The sequence below is a fragment of the Panicum virgatum genome, chromosome 3N, assembly GCF_016808335.1.
Source record: "Panicum virgatum strain AP13 chromosome 3N, P.virgatum_v5, whole genome shotgun sequence".
Taxonomy (NCBI): Eukaryota; Viridiplantae; Streptophyta; class Magnoliopsida; order Poales; family Poaceae; genus Panicum; species Panicum virgatum.
Window position 1 is genome coordinate 12,287,485 of NC_053147.1, and position 14,756 is coordinate 12,302,240.

Here is a 14,756-nt window from a genome sequence, read left to right on the forward strand (position 1 = left end):
CGCTCGGTGATCCAATCGGTGAGTTTTACTGGTTAGACAGACAACCAGTTCATTAATAATAATCAATTTCAGGCAACAAGCCCATGAAAGTAAAATGGAATTGTTTCCATATTGTCTACACAAAAGCAGCACTTAGAAGTTAGAACAGGTAATTGCAAGTTACATTTATCAAGGTCCATCTGATCCTATTCTCCAACAAGTCCTATAAAAGGGGTCCATTTCCAACTCATAAATTTTGCAGGAAATGTTTATGCTCTGTTATGCTCTGTTTATGATTGTATATCCCCTCTTCATGCAGGTTTTGCACAGACAGTCCTAGTACATAACAAGGACAGAGCAATGCTGGAGAGTGGAGACCATCAGCCAGGCAGTCCTACTCCTACACCCATCACATCCCAGTTCCCGGCTTCCAGCTGTGGTTGATCAGCGAGAAGAGAGCATCTACTTACCAGTCGTCTAGCGGCACAACACACATAGAGAGACAGGGAGGGAGAAGATCAATCAATGCATTACCGGCCGAGCTGATCTGATCACCTCTCTCCTCCGGCCACTCCCCCAGGCCACCATCCCGTTCCTCTCACAAGAATCACTCCTGCTCCCTCCTCAGATCTCTCTCTCGCGAGCAAAACAGGCAAAGCTTTACCCCGGGTAAGGTTACGGGCAGCCATGAGGCGGCGGCCACCTTCCCATTCCCGTGCCGCCGCCGCCGCTGCCGTGCTCCTGCTCCTGCTGCTGTCCCCCGCTCCGAGCTCCCAGCTCGACCTGGGCTCCGTCATTGCCGCCTGGATCAACGGCGCGCCACCGCCGTCTCCTAGCCCTCCCGCCGGCGCCGGCGTCGGCGCCTCCTCCTCCTCATCCTCAGCCGCGCCGAGTCAGGAGTACACGGCGCTGCAGGCGCTGAAGGCGGCCGTCACCGAGGACCCCCGCGGCGCGCTGTCGTCGTGGCAGGGCGCCAATGTCTGCGCCTACAGTGGCGTCTACTGCTCCGCGCCGCCCGACGGCGCGGGCGCGCCCACGGTGGTGGCGGGGATCGACCTCAACCGCGCCAGCCTCAGGGGCACGCTCCCCGAGGCGGTCTCCCTCCTGGCGCACCTCACGTTCCTCCACCTCAACAGCAACCGCCTGGGCGGCGCCGTCCCGGACTCGCTCCGGGACCTGCAGTACCTGACGGAGCTGGACCTCAGCAATAACCTCTTCTCCGGCCTGTTCCCGGCGTCCACGCTGCTCATCCCGTCGCTGGTGTACCTGGACCTCCGCTTCAACGCCTTCTCCGGGGAGCTCCCGCCCGATGTGTTCGCCAAGGACCTCGACGCCGTGTTCCTCAACGACAACCAGTTCGAGGGCCAGATCCCGGAGACGCTGTGGTCGTCGCCCGCCACGGTCATCACGCTCGCCAACAACCGCTTCACGGGCACCGTCCCGGCCGCCTACGGGTACGGCGGCGGCGGCGGCGGCCGGGTTCGCGAGGTGCTGTTCCTGAACAACAACCTGACCGGGTGCGTGCCCGAGGCGCTGGGGTTCCTGCCCAGCATCCAGGTGCTGGACCTGAGCTACAACGCGCTGTCGGGGCACCTCCCCGGCACGCTGTCGTGCCTGTCCGTGATCGAGGTGCTCAACGTGGCGCACAACCAGCTGACGGGGGAGCTCCCGGACCTGCTGTGCGACCTGCGGCGGATCACGAACCTGTCGGTGTCCTTCAACTTCTTCTCCGGGATCAGCCAGCGGTGCGACCGGCAGCTGGGGAGCCGCGGCGTGTTCGACTTCGTGGGCAACTGCGTGCCCGGGCGGGACATGCAGCGGCCGCAGCCCGAGTGCGAGGGGTTCCCGGGGGAGGGCGGGCTCAGCTGCCTCCGCATCCCCGGGGCGCGGCCCGCCGGGTGCGGCGGCGACGCGGCCGCGTCCGTGGGCGTCGGCGTCGGCGTCGGCGTCGGCGTCGGGGTCGGGGTCGGGGTCGGGGGCCTGCCGTTCGGGCTGCCAGGCGCCGCCGCCGGGGCCGGGGGCGCGGTCACCGTCACCGTGCCCTGATCGCACCCGCTGCAGGCCGCTGGCATTGCATCTTTTCCTTTCGTTTTCCTTTTTTTTGGAGGCAATTAGCCTCGATCGGCTTGGCGCATCGCATCTGATCGTTAATTTACATGGCGGTGGTAACGGGTGAATATTGGTTGGTTGGTTGGTTCTTGGCTCATTCTGTTCAGTCTGCATGATCAACAGTTAGTAGTGCCTCGTTCCGTGTCCATGCTTTCTCCTCGTCCATGGCCGCGCCAGCTGCAATGCGATGCAAGTGAATGGGATTAGCTGTAGGTTGACGAGCATGACGACGACGTGAAGCTGCCGCCTTTTCGCCCTGTGTGGTGTGTCCCTCGCTCGCTTTCGAGCTGGACCGGACGATGGAGGAGGAGAGCAAGGGTGAGGCGGGCGTCCTGCGAGAGAGGAGAGAAGAGTCTCGCTGGGAAGAAACGGATCTCGGGAGAAACGGGCGCCACGAATGCGGGGCATGGAGGTGGGTGGATGGAGGCCTCCCTACAGCAGGGTTCACCTTACCGACGGTAAAGCGATTTTCGCCAACTAGCGGTATCGGTAAACCGGCGGTAAATCGCCGGAAACCGCTAGAAACCGCTCGAAATGACAATTCAAATTCAAAAAACTGGTAACCGTTGTTTACCGACCGGTAATCGATGTTTACCGACCGGTAACCGTCGTTTTTAACCGGTAAACACCGTATGATTTTGGAAAATTAAAAATTTTGGCAGCATTTCACCGTAATTTTGTAAATATCATTACTGATGGTATATATTAAACAATTATATAACATTTACACATACATAGAATAGAAGTTCATATCCATAAAAATAGAAATTCACATCTATAGTCCATATAGATCATCACAACAATAGTCCATGCAAATCATCACAACCATAGTCCTCACAAACCATCATCGTCAATATATATAATACATAGTAGTGGTTTCCGGTCCAAATGAACAAATGAACAAATGAAAATATATGTACATATTTGAAATATGAACACACATATATACATATAGCTAAAATGAACAAATTAACATCCAACTACCATGAACAAATGGATCCATATAGCTAATATGAACACATGTTTTTGAATATAGCTACACAACAAACATCTAAAAATCAATGTAAAAACAAGAAATACTCACAATGCAGTGGTTTCCGATCCAAACACGCCGATTTCCGCTCGGAAAACGCCGAATACCGCTCGGGATTAGAGGATACCGCTCGAGATTACCGGTCCAAAAGTTTTTTTATTTTTTTGAGTGCCCAAACAGTCAAATATTTGAACATGTTCTATATTAGAATGATGTATGTCATCTCTACTTTCTTACCATATTTTTTCCTTTTTTATTTCAAATATTTTTGAAAATTTTAAATTCGGGTGAAATTTTTCGAAATTTACCGCCGGTATGGGTTGCCGCCTAGTAGCGGTATCGGTAAAAATCGGCGATAACCGGCGGTTACGGATCGGTAAGGAAAACACTGCCCTACAGCACTTGCACAGCGGTGGAGAGCGGCGGCCAGCAGCGCGTTGGCCGGCGGCCGTGCAGGGCCGGGGGGCCCCTCACACCTCGCTCGCCATGTGATGTGTTGCTATCTATCCTGTAGACCTGTACTAGACGCCCTCTCGCCGTGCTCCGGCCTCTCGGTTGGACCCAACTGCCGCCTGCCGGTTTATTAGTGACAGGCAGACCGGCCGTAAGGGTGTGTTTAGTTTCACCCCGTAAACGCAAAAAAGTCGTAAACGCATTAAAGTAAAAAGAAATTTTGCTAATTTGAAGTACTAAATAAAGTCTATTTATAAAACTTTTTGTATGGATGGGCTGTAAATCGCGAGACGAATCTAATGAGTCTACTTAATCCATGATTTGCAACAGTGATGTTACAGTAATCATCAGCTAATTATTAATTAATCATGGATTAATTAGCATCATTAGATTCGTCTCGCGATTTACAACCCATCTATACAAAAATTTTTATAAATAGATTTCATTTAGCACTTCAAATTGGAAAGATTCGAAACACAAATTTTTTTTGCGTTTACACCCTACCGAACTAAACACGGCCTAAGCGAAAGAGAACCCTGAAAACTATTCGTCCAGTCCAGTGGTAGACGATGTGACTCCGGCATTTTCGCCAACAATACCTGCTCATCATCAGCCTCAGGAACCACATGTTATTGACCCTGTTCACATCTTTACCCGTAAATCCCGTAAACGCAAAAAAAAAATCACATCGAATGTTGAGACATATATATGGAGTATTAAATGAAGTCTATTTACAAAACTTTTTGCATGGATGGGCTGTAAATCGCGAGACGAATCTAATGAGCCTACTTAATCTATGATTTGCAACATTAATGCTACAGTAAACATCCGCTAATTATAGATTAATCATAGATTAATTAGTATCATTAGATTCGTCTCGCGATTTACAACCCATCTATACAAAAAAATTTGTAAATAGACTTCATTTAGTACTTTAAATTAACAAGATTCCAACGCAAAATTTTTACACGTAAAAAACTAAACACGGCCATTACATTACAAGCAAGCTAGTAGAACACAGGTGCTCACGATTTATTCCATGTATGGTAAACAAGCAAGCACTGACAGCCGCGCAAGTACAAATAAAGGCGACCACAGCCTTCAGCAATGCCATAGCCTGCTGGTTGTTGCTCTCTGATCTCATTTCAGGCGACGTAGTACATGGGATCGGGCACCTTGAAGGTGCGGTCGCCCTCCGGCGCTCCGACGAGGTCGCTCCACTGGTCGCCCATGTTGCCCACGATGCGGTACCCGGCGTCCACCAGCTTCTGCCGCTCGCCGGACTTGTACGGCACCACCGACGAACCCAGCGACGACGGCCTGCGAGCAAGCAGTTTCATTCCTCTCAACAACATCGGACCAGGCCCATGGATCAGGCCCAAAGCTGAGGTATAAACTAGCGGTTTTTTCTTTTTTATATTTAAAAAAAATAAAATTTCAAAAATATATGTCCGTTTTGAAATATTTCAAAAATATACCCCGGTCGCCCTCCCAAAGGGCGACAGGCCCAATGTGTAAATTTTTTTTTCAAATTTGCAACGAAGTCCCTGGAGAAAAAAAAACAAGCCCTGTCGCCCGGCCCACGGGCGACCGCCGCTGGGCCCGGCCCACAGTCGCGGCAGGGGGCCTGTCGCCCCCCCCCCGCGGGTGACAGGGGGGCCTGTCGCCCCCCCCCCCCCCCCGCGGGTGACCGGGGTCTCCCCCCTTATAAAAGCTCCAGCCCTCCCCTTCCCTCCTCATTTGAGCCCGAAAATTCCACCAAAAAACTAGAAAAAAAAGAGAGGAGTGAGGAGAAGGAAAGCGGCGAAGCCCTGCCGGATTCAGCACTTGTGATCTGCAGGTTAGTACATTTAGTTTAAATATTGTTATATTTAAGTACTACGTATTTAAATATGAGTAATTTAATTTAATTAGTGCTATAGTAGATCCATTTAAGTAGGAGTTCAATGATACTTTAGTTTGTAGTTACGTAGTAGTAAATTAGTTTAGAAAATTAGTTCTACGCATTTATTATTACAGTTGCAGTGCTATTAGAGACATGTTTATAAATTAATTATGATTTAGAATAGAATTTGGCATATGCAGTATAGAATTCGAGAGTCATCACGTAGTTATGAATACTTATACGTTGTAGTTGAACTTCATACTTAGTTTTTACGGATTATTAAATAAGATAGTGAAGTAAAGAGTATAACTCGATAAGTATTATGTGATATACACATATGTCGAGCAAAATGCAGTTTCAAGTATTTTATGGTGAATACAATGTTATGTATGGACCAAATGGAGTAGATCTTTCTGCCTTTAAGCGCACATCTAGCGGCATAGATAAACCTCTGGAAAGGAGTTTTGGTTCCATATGTAAGTGGCTGCAGCGTGGGTTCCATGTTGATCCGTTGACACATGTGATCACTGTCCAGTCTCTTGTTAATTGGGAGGTAGAAAGTGAATTATGGGAATTAATGATGATATACAGCACTGATGACTGGCAGTAAAGAATATGAGGTGAAGTGTGTGAATGCTGGATGTCCATGGCGAGTACATGCATTCAAGGGAAAATGGAAGTCAAACTGGAAATGTTCCATTGTCACAGAGCACACTTGTTTGCTGTCAGAAGTTATTCCCTCGCATCGCAATATATCATGCGACTTTGTTGCAAAGCAAATGTATGGGTTTATTATGGACAACCTAAATTATGAGCCAAAAATGATTATTCGACACATTGAGCTGACTTACCAGTACACCATCAGTTATTTGAAGGCATGACGGGCTAAACAAAGGGTGTTCGAGATGCGGTTCGGCACATAGGAGGCATCATATGATAACCTACCTCGTATGTTATCCCAGGTTGCTGCTAGAAATCCTGGAAGCTTTTATGACACATACCTTTTACCAGCCGTGACTAGGGGACAAAGAATTATGCAACGAGCCTTCTTTTGCATAGGTGCTTGTGTTAGAGCATTTCAGTTTTGTCTTCCGGTGATCTGCATTGATGGCACATTTTTTACTGGAAGGTATAAAGGTCAGATACTCACCGCAATCGGTGTAGATTGCAACAACCAAATTGTTCCGCTCGCATTTGCATTTGTTGAGAATGAGAACATAGACAGTTGGTATTGGTTCCTTGAACGAGTGAAGAATCATGTTGTTGCTGCACGTCCAGATGTGTGCCTTATTAGTGATAGGCATGCAGGTATCCTGCAATCAATACTGAAATTGCAACGTGTAACTGCGACAACGCCTCCATTATGGCCTGATGTCCAAAACAGGTCGTGCCTTTCCACTTGTGGGAATTGTTGAGTTCATCATGTATGGGTGCATGAAGTATTTCAGAGAGTGTTACACGGCTGCAAGCATAAACATCAGCAACCCCCAAATTCAGTTTTGCAAAAGAGTGACACAATATATGCAAGAGAAGATTGAAAAGGCAAAACTGCACCGCGTCATATCCACAGGTACAATGGAGCATAGATTTGAGGTTCTATGTAAGGATAGAAGTGGTCGTGGTATCCGTAGAGATAGAGTGGTACAGGAGAGTTTGATTACAGTTGATGGCAAAGCATTCTGCTCCTGCATGAAGCCTAAGTTATTGCATATGCCATGCTCCCATCTCATTGCGGCATGTGCAGAGTCTGCGTTACAGCCAGGACTATTTGTTTCACCGTACTTCAGCAAGGAAGCAGCTGTATCCACATGGGGACATGAGGTATACGGGATTGGAATTGTGGGGCCTTTCACTCAGGATAATGAGAATAAGATGTTTATTCCTGATCCAGCCACTAAGAAAGGCAAAGGCCGCCGTCAGACACGTCGTATTCGGAATGGTATGGACGAGTCGGAAGCAAGCAAGGCACAAAAGCATTGCAGCCAATGTGGATCATTGAGTCACAACTACAAGAAGTGTCCTCAGAATGCACTTCACGATGCTGCTGACGTCGGTCCTTCCGGAAATCCCAGAGATGGAGCACCTCCTACGTTCAGACGAGCATCGGCGAGAATTGCTCGTGGAAGGCATTCGGTGTCATGATCCACAATTGTATTTCATTATTTGTAATATGTAGTAATTAAATATGGCAGGTATGTAATGAAGTATTATTGTATTTATGTGTCCAGTTTGTATGAAATATATATTTACCTATGTGTTCTCATATATTTTTGAATGCAGGTATGGAGATGGACTCCTTGCTAGACCCAGTGATCGACTCGAGCCACAGGTCTTACTTTGCAGCTGTTGAGCACCGAGCCCTAGAGGTGCTACGTCCTCGTCCACCCGGCGAGGCGATCTCTATACACCACGATTGGTGTGACCGGTATGTAATGAAATATTATTGTTTATCACTTTTGTATTCGCCGGTATTCCTTTGTTTCGACATTTTTTGTTTTTTTGCAGGTTACGTGAGGCCGGCCTACTGACTCTGAGCCGTCTTGTCGAGGTTGGGCCTATTCAGCTCGACCGATCCCTCCTGACGGCGCTCGTTGACAGATGGAGGCCGGAGACACACACGTTCCACCTCCCGTGTGGGGAGATGACTCCTACGCTGCAGGACGTGGCCTACCTCCTCGGCCTCCCTATTGTCGGGGAGGCTGTAGGTCCGCGTGTGGTGGCGGCCTCGTGGAAGGATGAGCTGGAGGCCCGTTTTGCCCTGGTTGACCGCGTGGACGAAGCAGGTCCGATCAACCCGCACCCGCGAGCAGCAGGTCCTTCGAAGACCTGGTTCCTACAGTTTACAGTACGTATTCATTGCATATATAAATTTAATTGTTACAATTCACATGTTCCATTGCCAGTTGAAACCATTAATCTTAATTGTTTATGCAGCCTGCCTTGTTGGCTGCGGATGCCGACGAGTACAGTGTGACCAGATCGCTGGAGGCGTACCTACTTTGGTTGTTTGGTTACATCATGTTCAACAACACTCATGGCAACTCGGTCGATAGGATTCTCCTTCCGTATGCACGGGAGATTGCGGATGGGGACGAGGACGTACCGCCCTACAGCTGGGGTGAGGCGGTACTTGCAGCCACTTACCGTGGACTCTGCGATGGGTGCATGAAGACACATGGGAACGCTATCCTGTCAGGGTGCCCACTACTGCTACAGCTTTGGTCGTACGAGAGGCTAGCCGTTGGTCGCCCCTTGGTCAGCCACGAGCCTTACCACGGGGGCATGTACGGCGACGAGGAGGACGAGAGGCCCACTATGGGAACTATCTGGATCTGGCGTCAGGTATGTTCGCAACAAACCTAATTTTGTTATTCATTGTTACATGATGTATTAGCACAATTTTAATTTTACTTATTCGGAATGCAGAGGTCCTGGGCACATGCGCGGGTTAAAAGCGCATATCCTGAGTTTGTTTCGGAGCTCGACATGCTGACGCCCGAGGACGTTGTCTGGGAGCCTTACAGCCCAGAGGCTGTGGCTACCCGTGCACCAGCAGGCCTGTCTTCGCACTGCTCCGCGAATGCGAGCCTGTGGCTTACTTCCGCCGTCCTGGTTTATGACATCGCGGTTGAGGCATATTGCCCCTGGAGAGTCAGGAGACAGTTTGGGCAGCGCCAGGAGTTTCCGGTGCCCACCGCGTTGGAGCGTGTCAGTCGCCAGTACCACAGGTAATTATGAATGAACTTGGCTCATACATTCGTGTCGAATCTAACGATTATTCGTGGTCCACTTTGTAGGTTGTCAAGGAGTGGCTTGCCGTGCTCTGATGATTGGCTCGCCAAGATCCAGCCGTGGGTGGACCAATGGGAACAGGCAGACGAGCACTTGGTCCATCCAACAGGACCACACACAGATAGCTCTTTTAGGGCTTACCTCACCTGGTACTTACCCCGGACTCGGGCTCGTCTGGTTTTTGTTGACACTCACCCGCAGCCACACCAGGCGAGGCCTCAGGATGGCTATGCCCGGCACCACGTGGAGGCACTAGCTGGCGCGGTGAGTCTCTTGATCATATTTGCATATATATATATATATATATATATATATATATATATATATATATATATATATATAATCATATTCATAAGATAATTCATGTGTTTGTAACTTTACTGAATTGATGCAGCTTCGCCTTTGCAACATGATGGAGACGGACTGCTCGACTTACCTGACGAGGGTACGTGCCGGATCCCCAATGACCCAGTTTGAGCAGACGGAGGCATGGTCGAGGCAGCGTGATCAGTTGCGTCAGGTAGCGCACAATTTCGGAAGCCGTGTGCAGTACGAAGACAGCCACGGGTCGTCTCAGGCCTCGTCGTCGTTCCCGTGTCCGTCGACCATGCACGGGCCGACGTCGCAGTTCTTCCCAAGTGCAGGTAACGTACATATCTCTTTAAAATTACATCAAGTGTTCCTACATATTTACTAATATCACATACAGGATACGATCCAGCTACTGCGTTCGGCCATACTGGAATGTTTAGAGGGACAGCACCAGTTGGCGGACCGTATCCAGGGATGGTACCGGGGCCACAGATACCGGCCTACACAGGTTAATTTTTGTTTCGTATTTCGGTTTCTACATGTCATTACGAAATATACGAGCGTACGCTAACATCCACATTTTTTGCGTAGGATTCTACCCCGATGCGGGCGCCGGACCTTCTTCTTTCTCCTTTCGAACAGATAACGAGACATTCACCTTAGACGACTTCGACAGCTTGAGTCCAGAAGAGCCTGCCGCGCAAGGTGACCCCGATGTCTTGGGGTATTCACAGCTAGGAGGAGCACCACTTGGGATCTCTCAGCAGCAGACACCGCAGCCCCTTGCGCGTCCTGAGCGACAGGTGAGGTCTCCGGATGTTCTCACCTACTCCGAGGGACATGTCCGTGCCCAGCAGAGGGCTAAGAGGGTCCGACGCCCTAGGGGTGGTTAGATGTATATGATGTTTATTTGTAATGAGATAGCTGTGGACCGCTTATTTGTATCCGATGTTTATGATTGTGGTAGGTTACTTGTCATTTGTTTTTATAGATATTATTTATGTGAACTTATTATGTTTGTGGGTTCCATAATGCTCGTGAAATAAGGGAAGTTCTTGCGATTTTTTTCCGTGATTTAATGAAGGACAAGTTACGTGCGGTAGGAGTTAGCGGCCGAGATCTTGCCGATGATGATGACGAATACACGCTCGAATAGCTCAAAATAGGTCCCTGCAAAAATAAAAGTCCGAGAAAAAAAAGGGGGGCTTGTCGCCCCCCCAACGGGCGACAGGGCCCTGTCGCCCGAGGGGTGGGCGACAGGTCCCCCTTTTTTTTTCTCCAGGGACTTCGTTGCAAATTTGAAAAAAAAATTACACATTGGGCCTGTCGCCCTATGGGAAGGCGACCGGGGTATATTTTTGAAATATTTGAAAACGGACATATATTTTTGAAATTTTAATTTTTAAAAAATATAAAAATGAAAAAAGTTCTATAAACTAGCCTACCTATATATAGCCCAACATCGTCTCAAAAACTACTATGGGCCAAAATCATCCCTTTCTTTCGATGTCCCTTCTGAGGGCCTGTAAACTTTTTTTTTTAAAAAAAGTAAAGTGCATCACCGGTCCCTAAACTTGTTCGACTGTGTCATTCCGGTCCCTAAACTCGTAAATCGATCGTTTAGGCTTTCAAACTTGTTTGACTGTGTCATTTCGGTCCCTAAACTTATAAACCATCTGTTTAGATCCTCAAACTTGTCTAACAGTGTCATCCCAGTCCTTAAATTTGGTTTTGAGTCTCATCTAAATCCAAACCGGACGATTTAAAACCTTTATATCAAAAAATAATTTATAAATTTTTCATATGAACTCGAATGAAGACAAACTTTATATCAAAATTGTATCTCTAGACGCGATCTACAACTTTGCAGTTGAAAAGTTTTTGAATTAAAATTGTTTAGAGTCCCAAAATTTAATTTTAACTTTTAAATTTCAAAATCTATAAACTTACAACAATATTTTGAGACCCTAAACAGTTTTAATTAAAAAATATTTCAACTACAAAATTGTAGATTACGTCGAGGGATACCATTTTGATATAAAGTTTATCTTCATTCAAGTTCATATGAAAAAGTTATGAATTATTTTTATATAGATTTTAGATCGCCTTGTTTTGACTCATATGAGACTCACAATCAAGTTTGGGGACTGGAATGACATGATTGAATAAATTTGATGACATAAATGTTTGATTTTCTAGTTTAGGGACCGGGGTGACAGAGTGGAACAAGTTTATGGACCGAGATGACACAAATGGACAAGTTTGAAGACCTGAATGGTCGATTTGTGAGTTTAGGGACTGGGATGACACAGTCGAATAAATTTAAGGATCGGTGATGGACTTTACTCAAAAAGAAAACTCTGTTCCAAACGGGGTCTAAGTATTATTTTTTTCACAAATTTGGAGTGAGTTTTAATAGAGTTCGTGTGTATTACGGAGAGGGGATTCTTCTCAAAACTCTCTTCAGCTGGCTCGTCAGTCAGCTTGTCAGCTAACCAGCCAGACAGCAGTAATTTTCTCTCACACCAAATCATCATCAACCACCAGCCAATAGTCAGTTAGTAGTATTTTTCTCTAGCAACAAATCAATACCAGCTACCAGCCACAGCGAGTCAAAGAGAGGATGTGCACTCCACATAGGAGGAGCTAGCTAGCTACTCGTGGTCTTGTTTGGAACCCATGCACTATTTCTAGTGCACGCAAGCCAAGAAAAAAATCTTCTATGCATGAAGAATAGAATGAAGTCTATTTGTAAAACTTTTTCAGGGATGGATGTAACTTTTCGCGACGAATCTAATGATGGTAATTAATCGATGATTGGCTACAGTGATGCTACAGTATCCATCCTCTAATTACGCAGTTAGATCTCATTAGATTCTTCAGGGTTCCTAGCGCAATGGTTCTGGAGTTAGTTTTATAAACTGACTTAGTTTGACACTGTAACAGTAAAAGTTAGCTACACTTTCTAGTGGTATCTAGCACTAGGGAACTAAATAGGGCCCATGTCTACTTCCCAGGTGATGCTTGGCTGGCTCGTACTAGCGTTGTACACTTGTGAGAGAACCAGGTGGACGATGGAAGAAGCACTGCAGTCCGCAAGCAGGAGATAAACAAATGGATAAAGAAGCAGAGGCAGGGAGTCGGTACGCACTTGAGCACGAGTTTCTCCCAGGTGTGGTAGCCGGCGCTGCGGAGGTTCCTGACGGTGGGCTCCCTCTCGTAGTCGTGGCGGCCGGTGATGAAGACGACCTTGATGCCCAGCGCCAGCAGCTTCCCGTAGAGCTCCAGCACCTCCGGCAGCGCCGGCGCCGTCGCGTTCGCCACGTACTCGTCGAAGTAGGTCGCGTTGTACGGCTCCGCCCCGAACCCGGTGTCGGCGTAGTAGGGGAGGTTGGTGAGGGCGGTGTCGTCGACGTCCAGCACCCACGCCTCCCTGCCGTCGCCGGCGAGCGCGAGCCCCTCGGCGTAGGCGGCGGCCTCGCGCGCCACCACCGCGCAGTCCTGCCGGAACTGGTCGCCGAGCATGTAGTCGCTGACGTAGCCCCGGCACTCCGCGGGGATGCTGTACCAGCCCCGGATGTTGTTGGTCTCCACCCCGAGGCGCCAGCTCGCGCACGCCGCCGCCGCCGCGCGCGCCCTGGTGGTGGTGGTGGTGGCCGTGCCGCCACCCGACGCCGCGGCGGTCACCATCTCCAGGCGTGGGGTCGCGTGAACCACCACCACCACCGGCAGCAGCACGAGCAGGGGCACGAGTGCGTCGCGGGGGAGCCGCCGGAGCTCCATGGCGACTGCTCTGCTTCGAGCTAGCAAGGATCTCGATGAAGGGACACGATCGCTAGCTCACGGTTTCTTCATCGTCTATTGGAACGATCAACTACTGTGCACTGATTTATTAGATTGGTCCGTGACGGCACCCGCGGTTCCTCTCATCGATCTCGTCGTGGCACGGGCACATGTCATCGCAGAATAGTAGGCCCCGGATTTAATTTCCTTGGTGCATACTAGAACTCAGTGTTTATTGTGACCACGAAAGGCCTAGGATGCAGAAGTACTCGCACGTGCTGAGGACAAATCAAATTCAGTTCCAACAATTGGGTATTATTTGCTCCATTTTTAAATAATGTGACGTTTAGGAGGCATGCTCATATATACAACACACACACACGAACACGGAGGAAATATTAGTCTGAAAACCGGAATATACACGGATAGGTGAATGGTGTTTATCCAAATGCTACTAGTAAATACCTTCTGATCGGCGAACATTTTTGAGACTGTTAATATGCTTAATAAAGATTTTCTTACTTGTCAGTGGTGCTTCCCTACGTACCTGTCCCGTTTGTTTCGATCAAGGATACTAGTAACATACAACAACCCATCGAGTACCAAAATAGTTTTGCCCATCGCAGTCTCGGTGTGCCCAAGGCTGGGAGCCTGGGAGCAGGACTGGAAAATCTATTTATCACGTGTGAGTAGCGCGCGAGCTATTGTAGAAGTGTTTTTCTCACCTATGTTCATCTTCCTCTCGAGCCGTGGCGGCCGTACTCCCTCCATACTTGAAAAAAATGTCGTTTTGGACAGCGACACGGTCTCCAAAGCTTAACTTTGACTTTTTATTTTTATAAAAATATTTATCGCAAAGTAATATATTTGTACTTTTATGAAAGTATTTTTTAAGATAAATCTATTCATATGATTTTTGTATTTTGAAACTCAACAACTTAAAAACTATTTATGATTTATGTTTCCAATGTTTGACCCAAATCTTATTCAAAACGATATTTTTTTTATTATGGAGGGAGTACTTTTGAAATGGGGTTGCTAGGATGCTGGTGGCCACCTGCAACCTTAGGATGGGCAGGGCAGATTGGCGACGGAGGAGGGTTGTGAGAGCGGTGTGTGGCGAGGCGGCGGGGGCGCCGTCGGCCGCCAGCAGCGGTCGAAAGACAACCGGTGGGCTAAGACTAGGACGGGAGAGCTCGATGTTGGAGTGGAGGCGCTCGTCGCAGCCGCGATGAATAGATGCCGCTTTAATTTTTTCCCAAGGAAGTAGAAGACGACGATGCAAAATATCATTATTGAGCCGGCATGGGTGTTACGTGAAACTATTGTGGGCTTTAGAGAAGGAAAAAGGAAGCCCACCCAACCGTCATTGTCCCACTCTGCAGCCCACAGGCATCAGCCCAACTGGGG

General features: G+C 48.3%; 2 protein-coding genes across 2 annotated transcripts; one reads left to right on the top strand and one right to left on the bottom strand.

The window, feature by feature from the left end:
* The first annotated feature begins 324 nt into the window (after positions 1-324).
* LOC120664335 (leucine-rich repeat extensin-like protein 4) lies at positions 325-2,214 on the top strand. Its single transcript, XM_039943499.1, has one exon. It carries the CDS (start codon positions 667-669, stop codon positions 2,023-2,025), a length of 1,359 nt encoding a protein of 452 aa, XP_039799433.1. The 5' UTR covers positions 325-666; the 3' UTR covers positions 2,026-2,214.
* A 2,285-nt stretch (positions 2,215-4,499) lies between these two features.
* LOC120664336 (acid phosphatase 1-like) lies at positions 4,500-13,629 on the bottom strand. The gene is made up of 2 exons (XM_039943500.1): positions 12,715-13,629; positions 4,500-4,894 (listed from the first exon to the last, which is right to left on the bottom strand). Exons 1-2 carry the CDS (start codon positions 13,344-13,346, stop codon positions 4,720-4,722), a joined length of 807 nt encoding a protein of 268 aa, XP_039799434.1. The 5' UTR covers positions 13,347-13,629; the 3' UTR covers positions 4,500-4,719.
* Between the last annotated feature and the right edge of the window lie 1,127 nt (positions 13,630-14,756).